The following is a 14,662-nucleotide window of genomic DNA, read 5'->3' as shown; positions in this document are numbered from 1 at the left end:
CCTAAAATACTTCACAAATTGGAATTATGAAAATGACCATTTTGAAAACACATTTTCTGATAAGTTTGTGAAATTGTATTTTTTCGACACTACTGGAATACCGACTCAGTTTGTGCACATTTGTAGTGTGTGCATCTTGTCAAACATTTTCAACTCCAGAGCTTTTTATTCAAATTGCTGACTTTATAACCAAACACTGTTATAAAGTCACTGTTTATAAAAGTGACTTTATAACACTGTTATAAAGTCACTGTTCACCCACAGCAGCAACCAGAGCTTTCAAAAAACTCCAACTTTATTGTGGCAATTCTTAAATCCATTAACCTTCTGTAACAATTAAAAAAAAAAAAAAAAACTTCTTTATCCGACTCCTGTAAATGTGTACAGACTGTTTACCTGTGGACTCCTGGAAGATGGGCTGCCTGTGTGGGATCACTGCAGATCCAGGAGTGAACCAGGAATGACTGGTTAAATTTCAGTCGCACTTTTCATGTGATTGGGGTCCATTTCAAGGAATAAAAAAAAAAAAGATTCAAAAATCTCACTGAAACTGAACCGTCCTGAAACACTGCAGTTCATAAAGTGTAATCTGTCTCTTCTTGTATGAACAGTCATATTTACAAATCACCTTTTAATGAATGATCTTCTACCCTGTCCGGCTGCTTAAGTCAACTGGAATTAATCAAAATCTTCACATCAAGAGCAAGAAATGGTTAAAAACCAAAAGTGGGTAAAGTGGACTCAGCTGGCCACAGCTCTGGTCACTTTAGAGCCTGATGCCTGATTTAAACGTACTGTCACTTTAATTAAAGGTCCTCAAGTCAATATGGTGGAATAAGCAGGTTATTGTCAACCACTAAAGCACTAAATTACAGCAGCACTCCAAAATGACACACTGGGAGGAAACGCCTCATCCTCCGACACTCACAATGATACTGGAAAACATTTCAATATGCAAAAAACAGCAACGTACTGAAACCAAACAAATTAAATAAAAAAAGCATCCTGCTGTTGATTATTCCAACCTAAAAATCAATGAGCAAAACATGAACGGTGCAGGGTGATTGGTGGGAAACGAAGTGCTGTTTCCTCTATGATAACATCAATTTTTCCTTTTTTTTTTTTTCTTTTCACCTGAGAATGGGCTATTGCATCCAAAGGAGGAAAATCTAGATTTGTGTCACATTAAGTTGGTTCCCATTTTACAGAAAAAAAAGAAAGAAAAAAAAGATGCTGTCTGCAGAATGCAGGAGTACCGTTTTTAAATAGCCGGCATAAACACACTGAAGTCTTTGTTTAAAATAATAATATTAATATTAATAATAAGCTTTGGAGAGAAACAGAGAAGAAAAAAAAAAAGAATTTCAGAGCTCTGTTCCATTTCCCCACCCATCCAGAAAAAAAAAAAAAAAAAAACCTCGTGGAGCTCTTCAGGTTTTGGGTGGAGCACCCCCAAAGAAAATGGACAACCTCCGTCATGTTAGCCATCTTTGTTTTTTATGTTTTGCATAGCCAGACAGTGGGCATGAGCTTTGCAACCACTTGAAGAGTTTTGAACAGAGAGCTGTCAGTGGAAGTGGGGGGGAGAGGAGGTCTTGGTCCATATGAGCCCCCACCCCGACCTGAGGCTGGTCCCTCCCTACCACGCAGCCTCCTGCTCACAGAGCGGGCTCTTTCTGGCGCTCGCGTCCGTTAGACGTCTTCTTAACTTTGGAGATTCCCTCCAGAGCGCCCGACTCTGTCACTCTGCACACACAGACAAAACCAAAACTTAAATAACATGGAGAAGAATCCTTCATGTCAGACTGGGATCATTTTAAATGCAAAACAAATGAATAAAACTAGGAGTGCACTGATCCTCTTTTTTGACTTCCGATACCGATATCAGAGGGTTAGTGTCAGCTGAACCAGGAAAACCAGGCTGAACAAACTTCTATTGAACCGCTAAACTTGTTTGTTTGAGACAATAAGAGACTTTCTTTAACATTTTTAGGAATCGTGCATTTTTACATTTCAGGCTACAAAGTCAACCATGACGATTAATCGTGACTAATCACAGCACTGAAGTGTGATTAATCAGATTTGAATTTTAATCAATTGACAGCACTACTTAAACTTTTGTTTTTTTAACAGACATAAATGTGCTGAACTACTAATTTATTTGATAACTGCACCAGAACAGCACCATTAAATAAACCAGTAGCTTCACAGGCTTGATCAAACATGTAAAAAATAAACTGCAACAAACTTTTTTTCAAATGGTTTAGAAAATTAAATTAGAAATTCTAATTTAATTTTTATTTTCATTTTATTATTTATTTAATAATAATAAAATTATAACAGTCCTAATGGACCGGGCACATTGTCATTGATACCCGATATAGAATTTTTTTCCAATATCGGGGCCAATACAGATATTAGTACTGGATCGGTGCAGCTCCTACTCTGAGACACTCACACTTCATCCATCTCCACATCCTCTTCATCCAGGGGCAGCTGCAGGTATGGGTTGTTGGACGCCGGTCGGAACTTGTAGCCGGTCAGCACGAAGAAGATCAGAGTGGACACTTCCACCAGAAACTGAGGACCAGAGGAAGGTGTGTGTTTTACAGGGAGACCTCAGTAAACTCAAATCATCTCAGTAAAGATTTTTACACTTTTTTAGTGTTTATTTTAGGGCTGCAACTAACAACTAATTTAGTAGTCAATTATTTTTGACGATTAATCAAATTTTTAATTTAACCACTGAGGGATTTTTTTACACACTATTTGAAATACACTACAAGATGCATATGAATTACTTTTTAAATAAAAAAAAAACCATTTTGTTGCTTAAATGCAGTAACAGAATTATTTAGTGAATTTGAACCAGATAAAGAGGAGTTCTGGGTACAACATATTTACAGATGTTTTTATATCCTAAATGCAAAACACATTTACATTATACTGTACAATTTTAGCTTAATTACTACTCTGAATATGTTAGGTTCTTTCAGCATATTGACTTTTTTTTAGTCTGTATATCCAGTTAATCAATTGCTAAATTTGACAATTATGTGAATAACTGATTAATCACAATCCGATTAATCGTTTCAGCCTTAGTTTGATTTTTACTGAAGACAACCCCAAATTCAGTTTCTCTGAAAAGTTGAGTATAAACAGAAGACGATAAAACAGTTAATTAAGCCCAGAAATGTCAGCCTACAGAGCAGCAGGCTGAGGAGAATACTTGATTATTCCCAAACAGAAATTAAATGATAAAAATTTTATTAAATAATGTTTGAGTCTGCTGTGGAGCTCCTGGATTTGAGTCTTACCTCATAACACCACTGCCACTGGAAGGGCATTGTGATCTTCAGCAAAATGGCTATGATCCTCGTGAAGTAGATGTAGCACACGATCTACAATAAACGAACAGATTCAATTGGAGGCAGAAATCAGACTGTTGAAACAGGATTAATGGTGTGGCGTTTCCTTTAAAATCCTGCCAACTGTTACCGGGAAATGTAATTTGATGAAAGTGTTCTGTTCAAAGACGAACAGGTGTCTTTTTTTTTTTTTTTTTTTTACTAAAATTGAAAAATAGCACGTTCATCAAAACTAATTATTTTTCTCTGGGTAATCTAGTTTTACAGCTGCCAGGAAAAAAAATATTTTCTAGGACAAACTGAGCTCTGGACAGTTTGCCGAGGCGTCTCTCTCACCATAACGTAGTAATGCCTGAACAGCTTGAGCTTCTCCAGGTTCATGGCAGCTGGAAGAAACAAAACCCAAGTTTAGAGCAAACAGGACAAAGATGGTGATGCGTTCACTTAACTCAGGGAGAAACCGGTCTACCTTTCCCGTCTGTGCTGGAAGCCTCCTGTAAGTGACGGATGGACCTGCCGATACAGAAAGATGAGAAAATACGTGAATCTATAGATACTTATAAGTCTTGTCAGGTCAAATTAACACTACGCTAAATAGGTGAAAATGTAAGGTTTTTACACTAAAGTCACAGCTGACCGGCCACACATTCATACACTGATGTGTAATTAGAGGTTAACCTCCGACCCCCAGGAGGAAGCTGGAATCGAACCCACAACTTTCAGGTCCTGAGACGATTGTTCTCTGTGCAGAACTCTGCTAGCTTATTTACAAATAAGCTGAATTTATTCATCAAAAACTCTTAACTACACAAAGTCAGATAATTGAAACAGAAAACTTGGATGTAAACAAATATAGTCCATCATTTCCGTTTTCTTCAAAGTTTCATATATTTTTATAAATCAAAATGATAAAAATTTATATTTTCTTAGCTTCTTAATTCCACGTTTTACCAAAGTAAACACATTATTTCACTAAAACAGTTTCTACAGTCACATGGTTCCTAAAATCAAAAACTTCTGTTCCATTACAAACTGTATTAATAGGGTATATTTTAATTACTATCAGTTATGTAAAGCTTCTACAAATCTATCAGTTTGTTAATTATAAGTATTTTGGTAATTTAAAAATGTAGAACACATTACTGTCAAAATGAGAAACAGTTTTTCCACATTATTACCCTGATGAGTGATCCATCAGTCAGAAAACTCAAAAATTTGATCATTTTCTGATCATTGACAGTATTTACCTAAGAGCTAACAGGATGCTAACAGTAACAGCTTCTACTAATGGTAACAAACTCAAAGTTAGATATTCTCAGTGTTGAGAATTGAATTAAGAGGAAGCACAAAATAAAGCAGTTTAAAAGGATATGTTTTCACAAAGGTAAGTTGGTTGGTTATTCAGGTTTCTATAATGCCGAACGACACTCCAGTTGAGGTTAACAATGCTAACGGATAACATGCTAAAGGCTACGTCAGTTTAGTTTTTGTGTTAAATTAGTGAAACCCTACATCTACAGTTAACATGGCCTCTTCATGTCACTGACCAGACAACGGGGAACAGGATGGCTCCGCAGCAGATGAGGTCCACCAGAAAGAGGATCTCCTTCCACAGATAGTACTCACTGGAGCCTTCCTCTGTCGACTCGATGATGATGTAGGCAACATTCGCCAGCACCTGGCAGGAAAACACACACGCACGTTTGCGTGGCTATCTTTGTGGGGACATTCCATTGACTTCCATTCATTTCTACAGCCTAAACATAACCCTAACCCATACATACCTAACCCTAACCAAAACTCAATTCACACCTTAGTTCTAAATCTGACCCCTGACCCAAAAACAGCGTTTCCCCTTGTGGGGACCAGGCTTGGGTCCCCACAAGGAGCAGTTGGTCCCCACAACGTCATATGTGTCAGGAAAATGGTCCCACAAGGCATCACAAACAAACGCACACACACACACACACACACACACACGCACACGCACACGCACACGCACACACACACTACCTGCAGAGGGATGACTATCATGAAGATCTTCTTCTCTTTGTCAGAGAGGATGTATTTAACGAAAGCCCAGCCCGTCCCAATCAGTGCCAGAGTGATGAACAGGAGCGCCCCCTTCAGCCTGACAGATACAGGAGTATTAATACAGAATGCTCAAAACAAATAGGATCCAAACTAGAAATGAATTGGATGAATGGATCAACATTGGTATCGGACAATGTTCGCCATTTTTTGACATTCTGATATTGCCCCGATAATTAAAAGTGTGCCGATGTAATAATGAACTTTTACCATATTTTCCGGACTATAAGTCACTTTGGAGTGTAAGCAGCATAAGTAAAAAAAATGTGTCATGAAGAGGAAAAAAACATATGCAAGTCTATTTGTACTGTAAGTTGCAGAGCCAGCAAAACTGTAAAATAAAAAAATTTGTGACTTATATTCCAGAATATACCGTATTTTCCTAAATATATTTCCGGTATTTGTTTGGCCATGTGGGAGAGATAGTACACCACATAGTGTTCAACTTCAGCAGAGAGGCCGTTTCAGTGGTGTGGTCCATTATTGTCATGGTAGAGAATATGTATATCAGCATCCCTAATAAAAAAAAATCCAGCAGAAATAACTTACAGGTGTGTGATATAGTACATGACAGCCCAGCCTTCGATAGGATGACCCTCGATGTTGATAAAGTGGTAGTTGATCTGTGAAAACAGAAGCCATGAACACACAAACTACCTTGTCTGTTGTGATAAAACAGAAAATGCCTCAAGCTGTTGCTGAGAACATGAAGAGAATTACTGGCACTGTGACCTACACTGTGGAAAACTAAAGATGTGGACTTGGTGAATGCCAGTGCAGCCATCAGCCAGTGGATCTTAAACACGCTGTATCTGTAAAGAAGCAGAGGAGGAAAAATCTTCATATTTAGGTTATAGAAAGGCAGTTTATGCTTTTCTCTGACCCTATGGAATAAAATGTTACCATAGTTGATGATTCTTTTTTCTGTTTTATCTGCAATGTTTTGTTTTTTTTTTTTTTGTTTCTGAACATCTTATCCAAAAGTGTTGTTGGTATCAATTACTTTTACACATGTGGATAAAATGCCGCTGCTTTCACTCACCAAAGATAATGTGGTTCAAGGTCTGAAGTGTGAACTTGGCTCATGTCTCAACAGGATTGGGGTGCAATAAATAAAGTAAGATGGCTGCGGAGACGAGTTGCTCCTTAATCTTTATCGGCCTTTTACAGTTCAAAAGACTCAGTGCTTGTTTGGTTTGGGTGTGGGAATCTCCTGTGTCCTACAGTTGCAAACCCTCCAGAAGGTCAACAAACTGACAATCGTGGGTTTATGCTAGTTAGCCATCTGGCAAACTTTGTGGCCTGTGTGGTTAGCATGACACTAAAGTCTTAAGCTCAATAAAGATACCAAGAACAATACCCCCCTGTTTGCTTTAGATACTCTAAGACAAAAGAACGGTTGTCTTTAATAGAGACATTAAGAAATATAAAAAGAACCTAATCAATAACAATGTGAATGTTTTCATTGTCCTAATCAGAGCAAATAACAAAAATAAGGAGAATCAGTTCCCAGTTAGATAAAAAGGAGGATTAGCACATGTAGCAAAACAGGAAACCAGACAGATGTGATATGATGAAGCTTGAACTTTTGATTCAGTGTTTGGAAAGCAGGTTTTCCCAGCACTATAATAATCAGGGATCCGAACAAACAAATCTATTCATCGGCAGTTCTGCTGAGTGACGTTCGCTTGTGTCGTCCGACATGTTTAATGCTGCTGTAAACAAGGAGCTATGGGAGCTTTACCGAACTATTTAAATTTGTATTAAATATGCATCTTTAGGATGTTCGCCCACTTTGTACAATCAGCCAATCTTTTCAACACTGTGGAGAAGAGCTGGGATGTTTGCGTATAAAAATCCTTCGGCTTTTCCATTTCGGCCGCTTCACAAGCTAAATATATCCTGGTGGGTCGTCGAAGCTCTTCTCTGGACCGATCCGCCATGTCGGTGAACTTCCAGCATCAGCAGCTGGCTATGTCAGCACTGAGTTAATGGTAGCCTGAAAGGTTCATTAAGTCACCGAACATAATGAAGATGTCTGAGTGCGACTCAAATTGTGGTCTGATAGAAACGTCCAGAGGAAAAAGACAATACGTAGAATATACAAGATTAAATATTCCCATTAAGACAAAATTTAAAACATTTTAAGGCCTCAATTTTAGATATATAAATGTAGGACTTTTAGAGGATGCTCAGAAAAGTGCTGCTCATGCTGCCTCCACTTTACACAACTCAATATTTTGACACCATGGCCACCAATTGGAACGACAGCAACATATCTTCAACCCCTGCATCGCTGTCCCTCAGTCATTACGCGACCCCCATTGAGGGGCAAGAATGCACCTTAGGCTTGGCTTGAAAGCGTCACATGAAAAGCGGCTGATGTGTTCACAGACAATCGAAGTTCTATTACATTTTTTGTGTTCACCTTGATATGACAAAACATCTGGGACATAAAAGAAATCACAATTTGAGTGTAATTCATGGGATGTACCTGTGCTTCATGAGCATGTAGACCCACACCATAGCAGCAGTGAAGAAGACTCCGGCCATACAGATGTAAAGACGAGACAAGGGGATTTCGGCCGCAGACAGGTAGCTCTCTCCTGGGTTCTTTTCTACCACGTCCACCTGTGGGGGTTGGGAACGTTAAATGAACACCTGGCAGACGCCTGAGGAATGGCAGAGCATTGCCAACGCTCGTTGACTCACCGTCAAGGCGTAAGGCTTCTTGACTCCAGGCACCCTGTTCTGACAATAGTGGAACTTCAGGCTGTAGAGACCCTGATCCTTTGGGCCAACGACCAGAAGGAACTGCAGAGGAGGAGACGCGTTAAACCAGACGGCACAACCATTGATACGCATCACTGGATTGGACGGCGCCCATCAGCCGCTGCAGCTAGTGACGCGCTCCTTCAGGCACCATTGCTACGCATCGAGTCACGTCCACAAAACCATACTGTTCCAATGCAGGATGAGCAGGAAGCTGTCACAACAATGGCGCCCTTAATTCCTACCCGATTTATGTAAAATGACTTATTAAAAATGAGAAAATTGCAGATCTTCTGACACATAAACTATGTATTCTTTCTGGATTTAAATCTATAAATATTTTGCTTTCTGAGAGAGGACTAAGGGATCTCTCTTTTATATTGGTCAATAATTTAATTTTACATAATTGCGGCATAGAAGGCATAGTATGTTCAAGTTCAACTAACTATTGCTTCTATAGTTTATGAAATGTTTCATCCTATTTGACGATCGTCATCAATATCGCCACATTCTACGGACAAATGAGGCAATCACACACTGACCCATTGCCATAGCAACCGATAAGACAAAAGCTCTGCCAGCCGACAGAGCAGAGATTACATTCATGGGCATCAGGAACCAAAGATGCCCATAACATTTCCCCCTATAAAATGTACGTAAAAACGACAAAGCAGAACATTCAGTCTGTTACAGTATCATGTTTTCTGGCTTGATGTTTATTTTGCGATTATTAATAATTGGTTGTCTGAACTCAACGGTGGCTGATTAGCTAATTTAAACACCTGCTCTACTAGTGACCTGTCAGAGAGTGGCTGACAGGTCGGTTGCCTTATTTTAGAGTTACAGGGTTTATAATGACTTGCAAAATATATTTTTTAGCACTTAAATAATTATTTGTGTACTTTGAGTGTCTAGGAGTGCGAAAAAAAAGTTTAATTTATTCACTCCTGGTGCTCCATAGATATCTTTATATTCTTTAGCGTTATATTCTTCAGTCGGTTTATTTTTCTCTATTGGATGTAACGTTTTCTTGTCTATAATCTGATTGCATTTGACGACAACTAAAAGTGAAACCCTTTTTTAGACTTTTTTGTGTGATCGTGTCATTTTCCCGACCAGCGATATTCCTGATTCAACGCATAGCAATGGCGCATGTAACAATAATTCACATAGATGTCCAATCCTGTAACATACATCAACGAGCAAAACCAACCAAATGCTCCCAAATGTTTTCTAAATGAAGAGAAAAGGGCACTTACGCTGAAGTTGTACAAGCCATTCGTTTTGTCCAGGGCTAAAATCGGCTTGACTGAACTGTTCAGCTGCAAAAAATTCCAGTTAAGACGCTGATTGAAAGAACAAACTGCACAAATATTTAGCCACAAGAAAAATAAAAAAATCTCACCAGAAATGTAGTTTCTTCCACTTTCTTAGCTTCCTCAACTTTCTTAGCTTCCCCAGCAGGGTTTGGATTTTCGTTTGCTGCTGGTTCTTCTTTCTCTTTCCCATCATCTTGTTTTGGGTCTGTGTTTGATGGCTTCCCATTTGCATTCTCTGATTCTCCATTGCCATCAGCCCTCTTTGTAACCTTTTTTTCTGAACAGAAATGGAGGCATAGAAACGCATCAAGATTAACATTAGTCACTTTAAAACAGTGGCATCATTCACTCTGCAGCAGTTATGTGAGGAAGTGTTAGAATCAGCAACACAAACCTTTAGGTTTATCCGACTTGGCTTTGGCAATCAGGAAGTTATCCTGAACACCCATGGCACTCACATTGACTCTAGACGGACAGAAGTCAAACACTTAACCTTCGCACAAAGCTGTGACACATTAAAAACTTATGATCTAAAGACAACACACACCCCAGATTCTTGCTGTCAATGAGAAAAAGAATAAGAGGTTCATCATTGGTGGTCTTCGTCACCGTGAGCGGGCACACCTCGGTCTCCTCCGCCTACGGAGAACACAACAAGACTCTAACCTTCTCTGGTAAAAAAAAAATTAGAAATGAATGACGTTGAGTAGATGATATATTATCAAGGATATGTTTTACTATACAGAATAGATGTCCCCAACTGATTGAGAGCTGTAGAAAATCCGATGTTTAACTATGAAGGTTGGTACTCACTGTGTACGACAACACCCCATTAACTCGAGACCTGGACAGGCTGAAGCCAACCTAAAGCAGACAACAATGAGGACCTGAATCAGTTTTGATATTATTGGCATTGATTTCCATCAATAGACAGAGAAAACATATGATTAGTGGTGGTTAGGCCTATCATGATACATTTTTCTGGATGATAAATTATCCCAGAAGTTATCGCGATAAATGATAACACATTGTCGTTTTGAGACCATTTTCCTGTAACATAATGTTAGTAGAATAATAACACAAGAACACATTCTCAAAGATCAGTAAACTTTTAAATTCCAACCAACATTTAATACTGGAACTGGAAGATATTTTAAATATCCAAAATAAATAAAACAGAAACAACAAAAAATGAACCATTAAGTCTCTGTAAGCAAAATTGTCCTTCAAAAAAAAAGGAGCTAGTGTACACCAAAGCACCAAACTGAAGACAGTTTTTGGTAGAAAGAGAGAAAAGAGAAAAACGATAAATCATTCAAATGGAAGTAATTGTGATTGTTTTAATTTATAATGTGATTCACTGATTTATTGCTTATTGTGACAGGCCAGGTGGGCATGTATTGTATCGTTTATCATGAAAAATTTCGTAGGAGAATTCTCATTTATTTTTGTCTCGATAACTTTCAATTAATATAAAAAAAATATTACTATCATTATTATATTATTGGAAATCTTAGTTTTACTGTTCTCTGCTGTTTGTTCCACGTGGGCATCGATAAATATCAGTAAATTCAAAAATATAGTAAAAAGCAATTACTGTGTGCAGCTTAATGATAGAAATCATTTCTTTATTTGAGAGATATTGCGAAGAAGCCCATTTCAGATGAGCATTGTTTTCTCAATGAAACATTTTCAACTTCTGAAACTCATTTTCTCTAGAAAATTTCTGAGATTAATCTAAATTATTTTTAGTTTTTTCCTAGAAAATTTCTGATTTTTCAAACTCAAACTTCAAAGTTTTTTCTATCAAATTTCTGAGATTAATCTCAAAATTTCTGAGATTTTTGTCAGAAATGTGCTCCCTTTGTATCTACAATGGCCTGCAGCAAACAAAGTCTCTTAAATAAATTGCAAAATAGTAGATCGAGTCACACTAAAGAACAGAGGTTCCCTTTTGTCAGCACTGCGTAATCAAGCATTTCAAAACCGAGCAGTGAGTAAATTACACCAATCTTATAAATGAAGACAAAATGTATCCAATAAAAAAAGAAAACTGTATGAATTACCTCATTATTATCATTTCTCAACCATGATCTAAAAGAACATACTAGAGTTCCTACTGCGAAACTAATATGGGCAGAATAATATTACTACTGCTTCCTCCAACTTTTCTTTTTCTTTACATTTACCTGAAAGAAAATGAAAACAGACTTACTGGGTAGATGCTGTAGTTCACAATGTCACTGAGCCACAGGGAGGACAGACTCACATTTAGAGTTCCATTTGCGAAGAAACCAAAATTGTTGAGGTCAACGGCAAACCGTGTTTCATTCTGAAAAAACACAAGTTTAAGATTTTTGATCACAAATACTTTAACCATAAATACAGTTAAAGTATTGAGACCAATTAGCTTGTTGTGAGACCGACAAGCTAATTGGCTCAGAATGAATGAGAAACAAATTTGAAGGTTTCAGTCAAAGCAGATTTTGAGATGAGTAAAGGGAAGGTAGCAAATCCATTAGCTAAAAAAATCAACATTTTTAATCGGTAAAATGTTTATTTTAGCTAATTTGTGGAATACTTTATAGAAATACCTAAAAATTATATATTTAAGAAATGTTTGGCAGTTTTTTTGGGGGGGGGGTTGTCCCACATTTTTGTGGAAATTGAGAGACTGTCTCAATTTATAATCTACACACATGATATTGGCTTACTTTATGTGATTTTTCAGCTAAGATGGTTTGTTTTGACGCAGAACAATTTGCATGACACCAACATGCCCACTGTCACATTTGACCAGATCTAAACGCTGTCTAAATGACAAGCAAGCGCCGCTTTTACTTGTTTAACCGTGTTCTTTTTCCACAAACATAAAGATTTTACAGATCAAAAATTGTAATTTAATACATTCATAATTACAGTGAGTTAGTTTTGGTTTGACCATTTTAAATTTTGAGCCTAAAAAAGTTCAGGTTTTCTAGAAACCATGAAATAGCCACAGCCGAAGCTTGCTACTGCATAATCTCCTTTACAAACACATCCATATTTGACATAAGTACAACAGTGTGACACCAATGGCATTAACATATTTTATGCCATTGAATGTAATCAACACGCTGTGGGTTTAGTGAAGCAACGTCAATGTTCGTGATGTTAGCATAAGCTACCCGGGCTAACGCTGACGATACTCTAAACCAAAATAGTGTTACACACTTACCTTTAGACTGAGCTTGTGTATCCTCGCGTTACACCCCGACAGCAGAACTAAGAGTAAAATTGCTGCAAAGGAGAACTGTATGTGCGGCACAGCCATCACAACACCTGCTAACGTTAACTGTTAGCTGTCGACAATTCTGCCAGATGGCTAGACAACAAGCTTGCTAGCAGTCCTTCCGGTCTCGAATCGTTACAATGAAATTGTAAACGATGCTCACCCACGCGACTGACCTATTTCGTTGTTAAATAACAACACCGTCCTTTATGTTTTCCAATGTAGAAGTTCTTTCATTGCGTAAACTACCAGCTAGCTTGTCGCAGACGTTGGGAAGCTGCAACTTCCTGGTTTGCAATATTACGGAGGGTTCGGACAGAGCCGTCACAAACTGAAGAACAACAAATTATTTGTTCTACAGCTGGAATAAATATGTCCCGCAGGCGAGTGAGGGGGTAAACATGATTTATGGCGGCTCTTCAGTCAAAATGTTATTAGAGTCAAAATTTCTATTGACACGATTTGTCTATACCTTGTGTTTCGTTGTGCTACATTAGGTCACGTGGATTACCTAGGACGTTGACGTGGAACGGAACCACCCCTCCACGTCGGATCTGTGAGACTAGTAAGTAAATAAATAAATAAATAAATAAATAAATAAGGAGTCAAACGAGTTTAAACAACTCTAAAAAGGTCAAAGTGATGGCAATAATGTTGGATAACCTCACTTAAAATTCTGTTACTTGTAAAGAGTCCAAAGGACCCCACCAACAAAATTGGTGTGAAACGTTTGTGCTCCGTTTGTCCTGGTTTGTACAGCAACATTTTTGTGTCCCTATGATTTTAAAGATTTTCATAAATATTTCCAGAGGTCAGAAAGTTCAACCAGCCCCCCCCTCCTCCCACTGCAGCTTCTTCAAATCAATCAAAATTGGTGTCAGTCAACTTATTAGCTAAACGTGTGCTGCAAAAATGTTTTTTTTTGTTTGTTTGTTTTTGCTGCTGCTTTTGCTTTGAAGATATTCGTGGAAGTTTAAACGTCAGCAGGTCCAACCCTCCCTCCCCCATTAACCAAATCAAACGAAATTGGTGTCAAATATTTGTGCAGCAAAAAAAAAAGAAAAAAAATCTTTGTTTTGACCTCTAATCTGATGTGGAATCACACACATGTGCAGCAATACAAACATGTAAGATAATGACAGAAATAGGCAACATAATGTCTTTAACAAAAACATACTGGGGATTGACAAAATTTAAAAAAAAAGACACATGCATAAATTAAAACGCAAAATAAAGGAGACAGACAAAATGTAAATGACTAGTTTGTTGTCTTTTTGGGTTGCCAGCTGCAGTAACAACAACAACACGGCAGTTGCAAATTTAAAATGTTTAATATTTGTCATATGGTCATTATTGCAATGAACATATCACGAAGTTGTGAAAGACAGGCAAATATTCTGCAATATAAATTTATCAAACATTTGCTTATCTTAAGTCAACTGGTAATACAGACAAAAGAGTGAAAAATTAAAATTATTCTTCAACACATCACGAAAAAAAATCACTTCTTAGATAAGATCAGTTTTTCTTTCCATTGAAGTTCCATTAAATCAGCATAAAATAAATTCTTCATAAGAGTCATAACTTTCGGTTTGATCATACCTTTCTGTTTCATAGGAAGATACCCAAACATTTTGAAACATTCATTGTAGATATCAGACTTTATTACTTGGGAATGCCAATAAACATCTTTTATAAGTAAAATAGTGATATCTGCAGCCTAAGAAGAGCATCAGCAGAATGGGCAGACATGATGGATGGAATACATCTGAAGTAAAAAGAAAAAGAAAAAGAAAGTGGATCTCTCTGAAAAAGAGACAGTTGAACTGATGAGATACAAC

The 14,662-nt window shown here is 37.6% G+C and overlaps 1 protein-coding gene across 1 annotated transcript; it reads right to left on the bottom strand.

The window, feature by feature from the left end:
- Positions 1-277: 277 nt before the first annotated feature.
- gpr108 (G protein-coupled receptor 108) lies at positions 278-13,331 on the bottom strand. The gene is made up of 18 exons (XM_014996331.2): positions 12,768-13,331; positions 11,766-11,882; positions 10,364-10,414; positions 10,098-10,189; positions 9,945-10,015; positions 9,637-9,827; positions 9,491-9,553; positions 8,172-8,273; positions 7,954-8,090; positions 6,196-6,271; positions 6,009-6,082; positions 5,382-5,499; positions 4,916-5,046; positions 3,838-3,881; positions 3,705-3,754; positions 3,318-3,401; positions 2,459-2,580; positions 278-1,746 (listed from the first exon to the last, which is right to left on the bottom strand). The coding sequence occupies exons 1-18, from the start codon at positions 12,861-12,863 to the stop codon at positions 1,659-1,661; spliced, it is 1,707 nt and encodes a 568-aa protein (XP_014851817.1). The 5' UTR covers positions 12,864-13,331; the 3' UTR covers positions 278-1,658.
- Positions 13,332-14,662: the final 1,331 nt, after the last annotated feature.

The sequence above is a fragment of the Poecilia mexicana genome, unplaced genomic scaffold (genome assembly GCF_051168715.1).
Source record: "Poecilia mexicana isolate PSO_F unplaced genomic scaffold, ASM5116871v1 scaffold_2, whole genome shotgun sequence".
Classification (NCBI taxonomy): domain Eukaryota; kingdom Metazoa; phylum Chordata; class Actinopteri; order Cyprinodontiformes; family Poeciliidae; genus Poecilia; species Poecilia mexicana.
The sequence above is the reverse complement of the archived record's forward strand: the minus strand, read 5'-3'. Positions and strand labels throughout refer to the sequence as shown.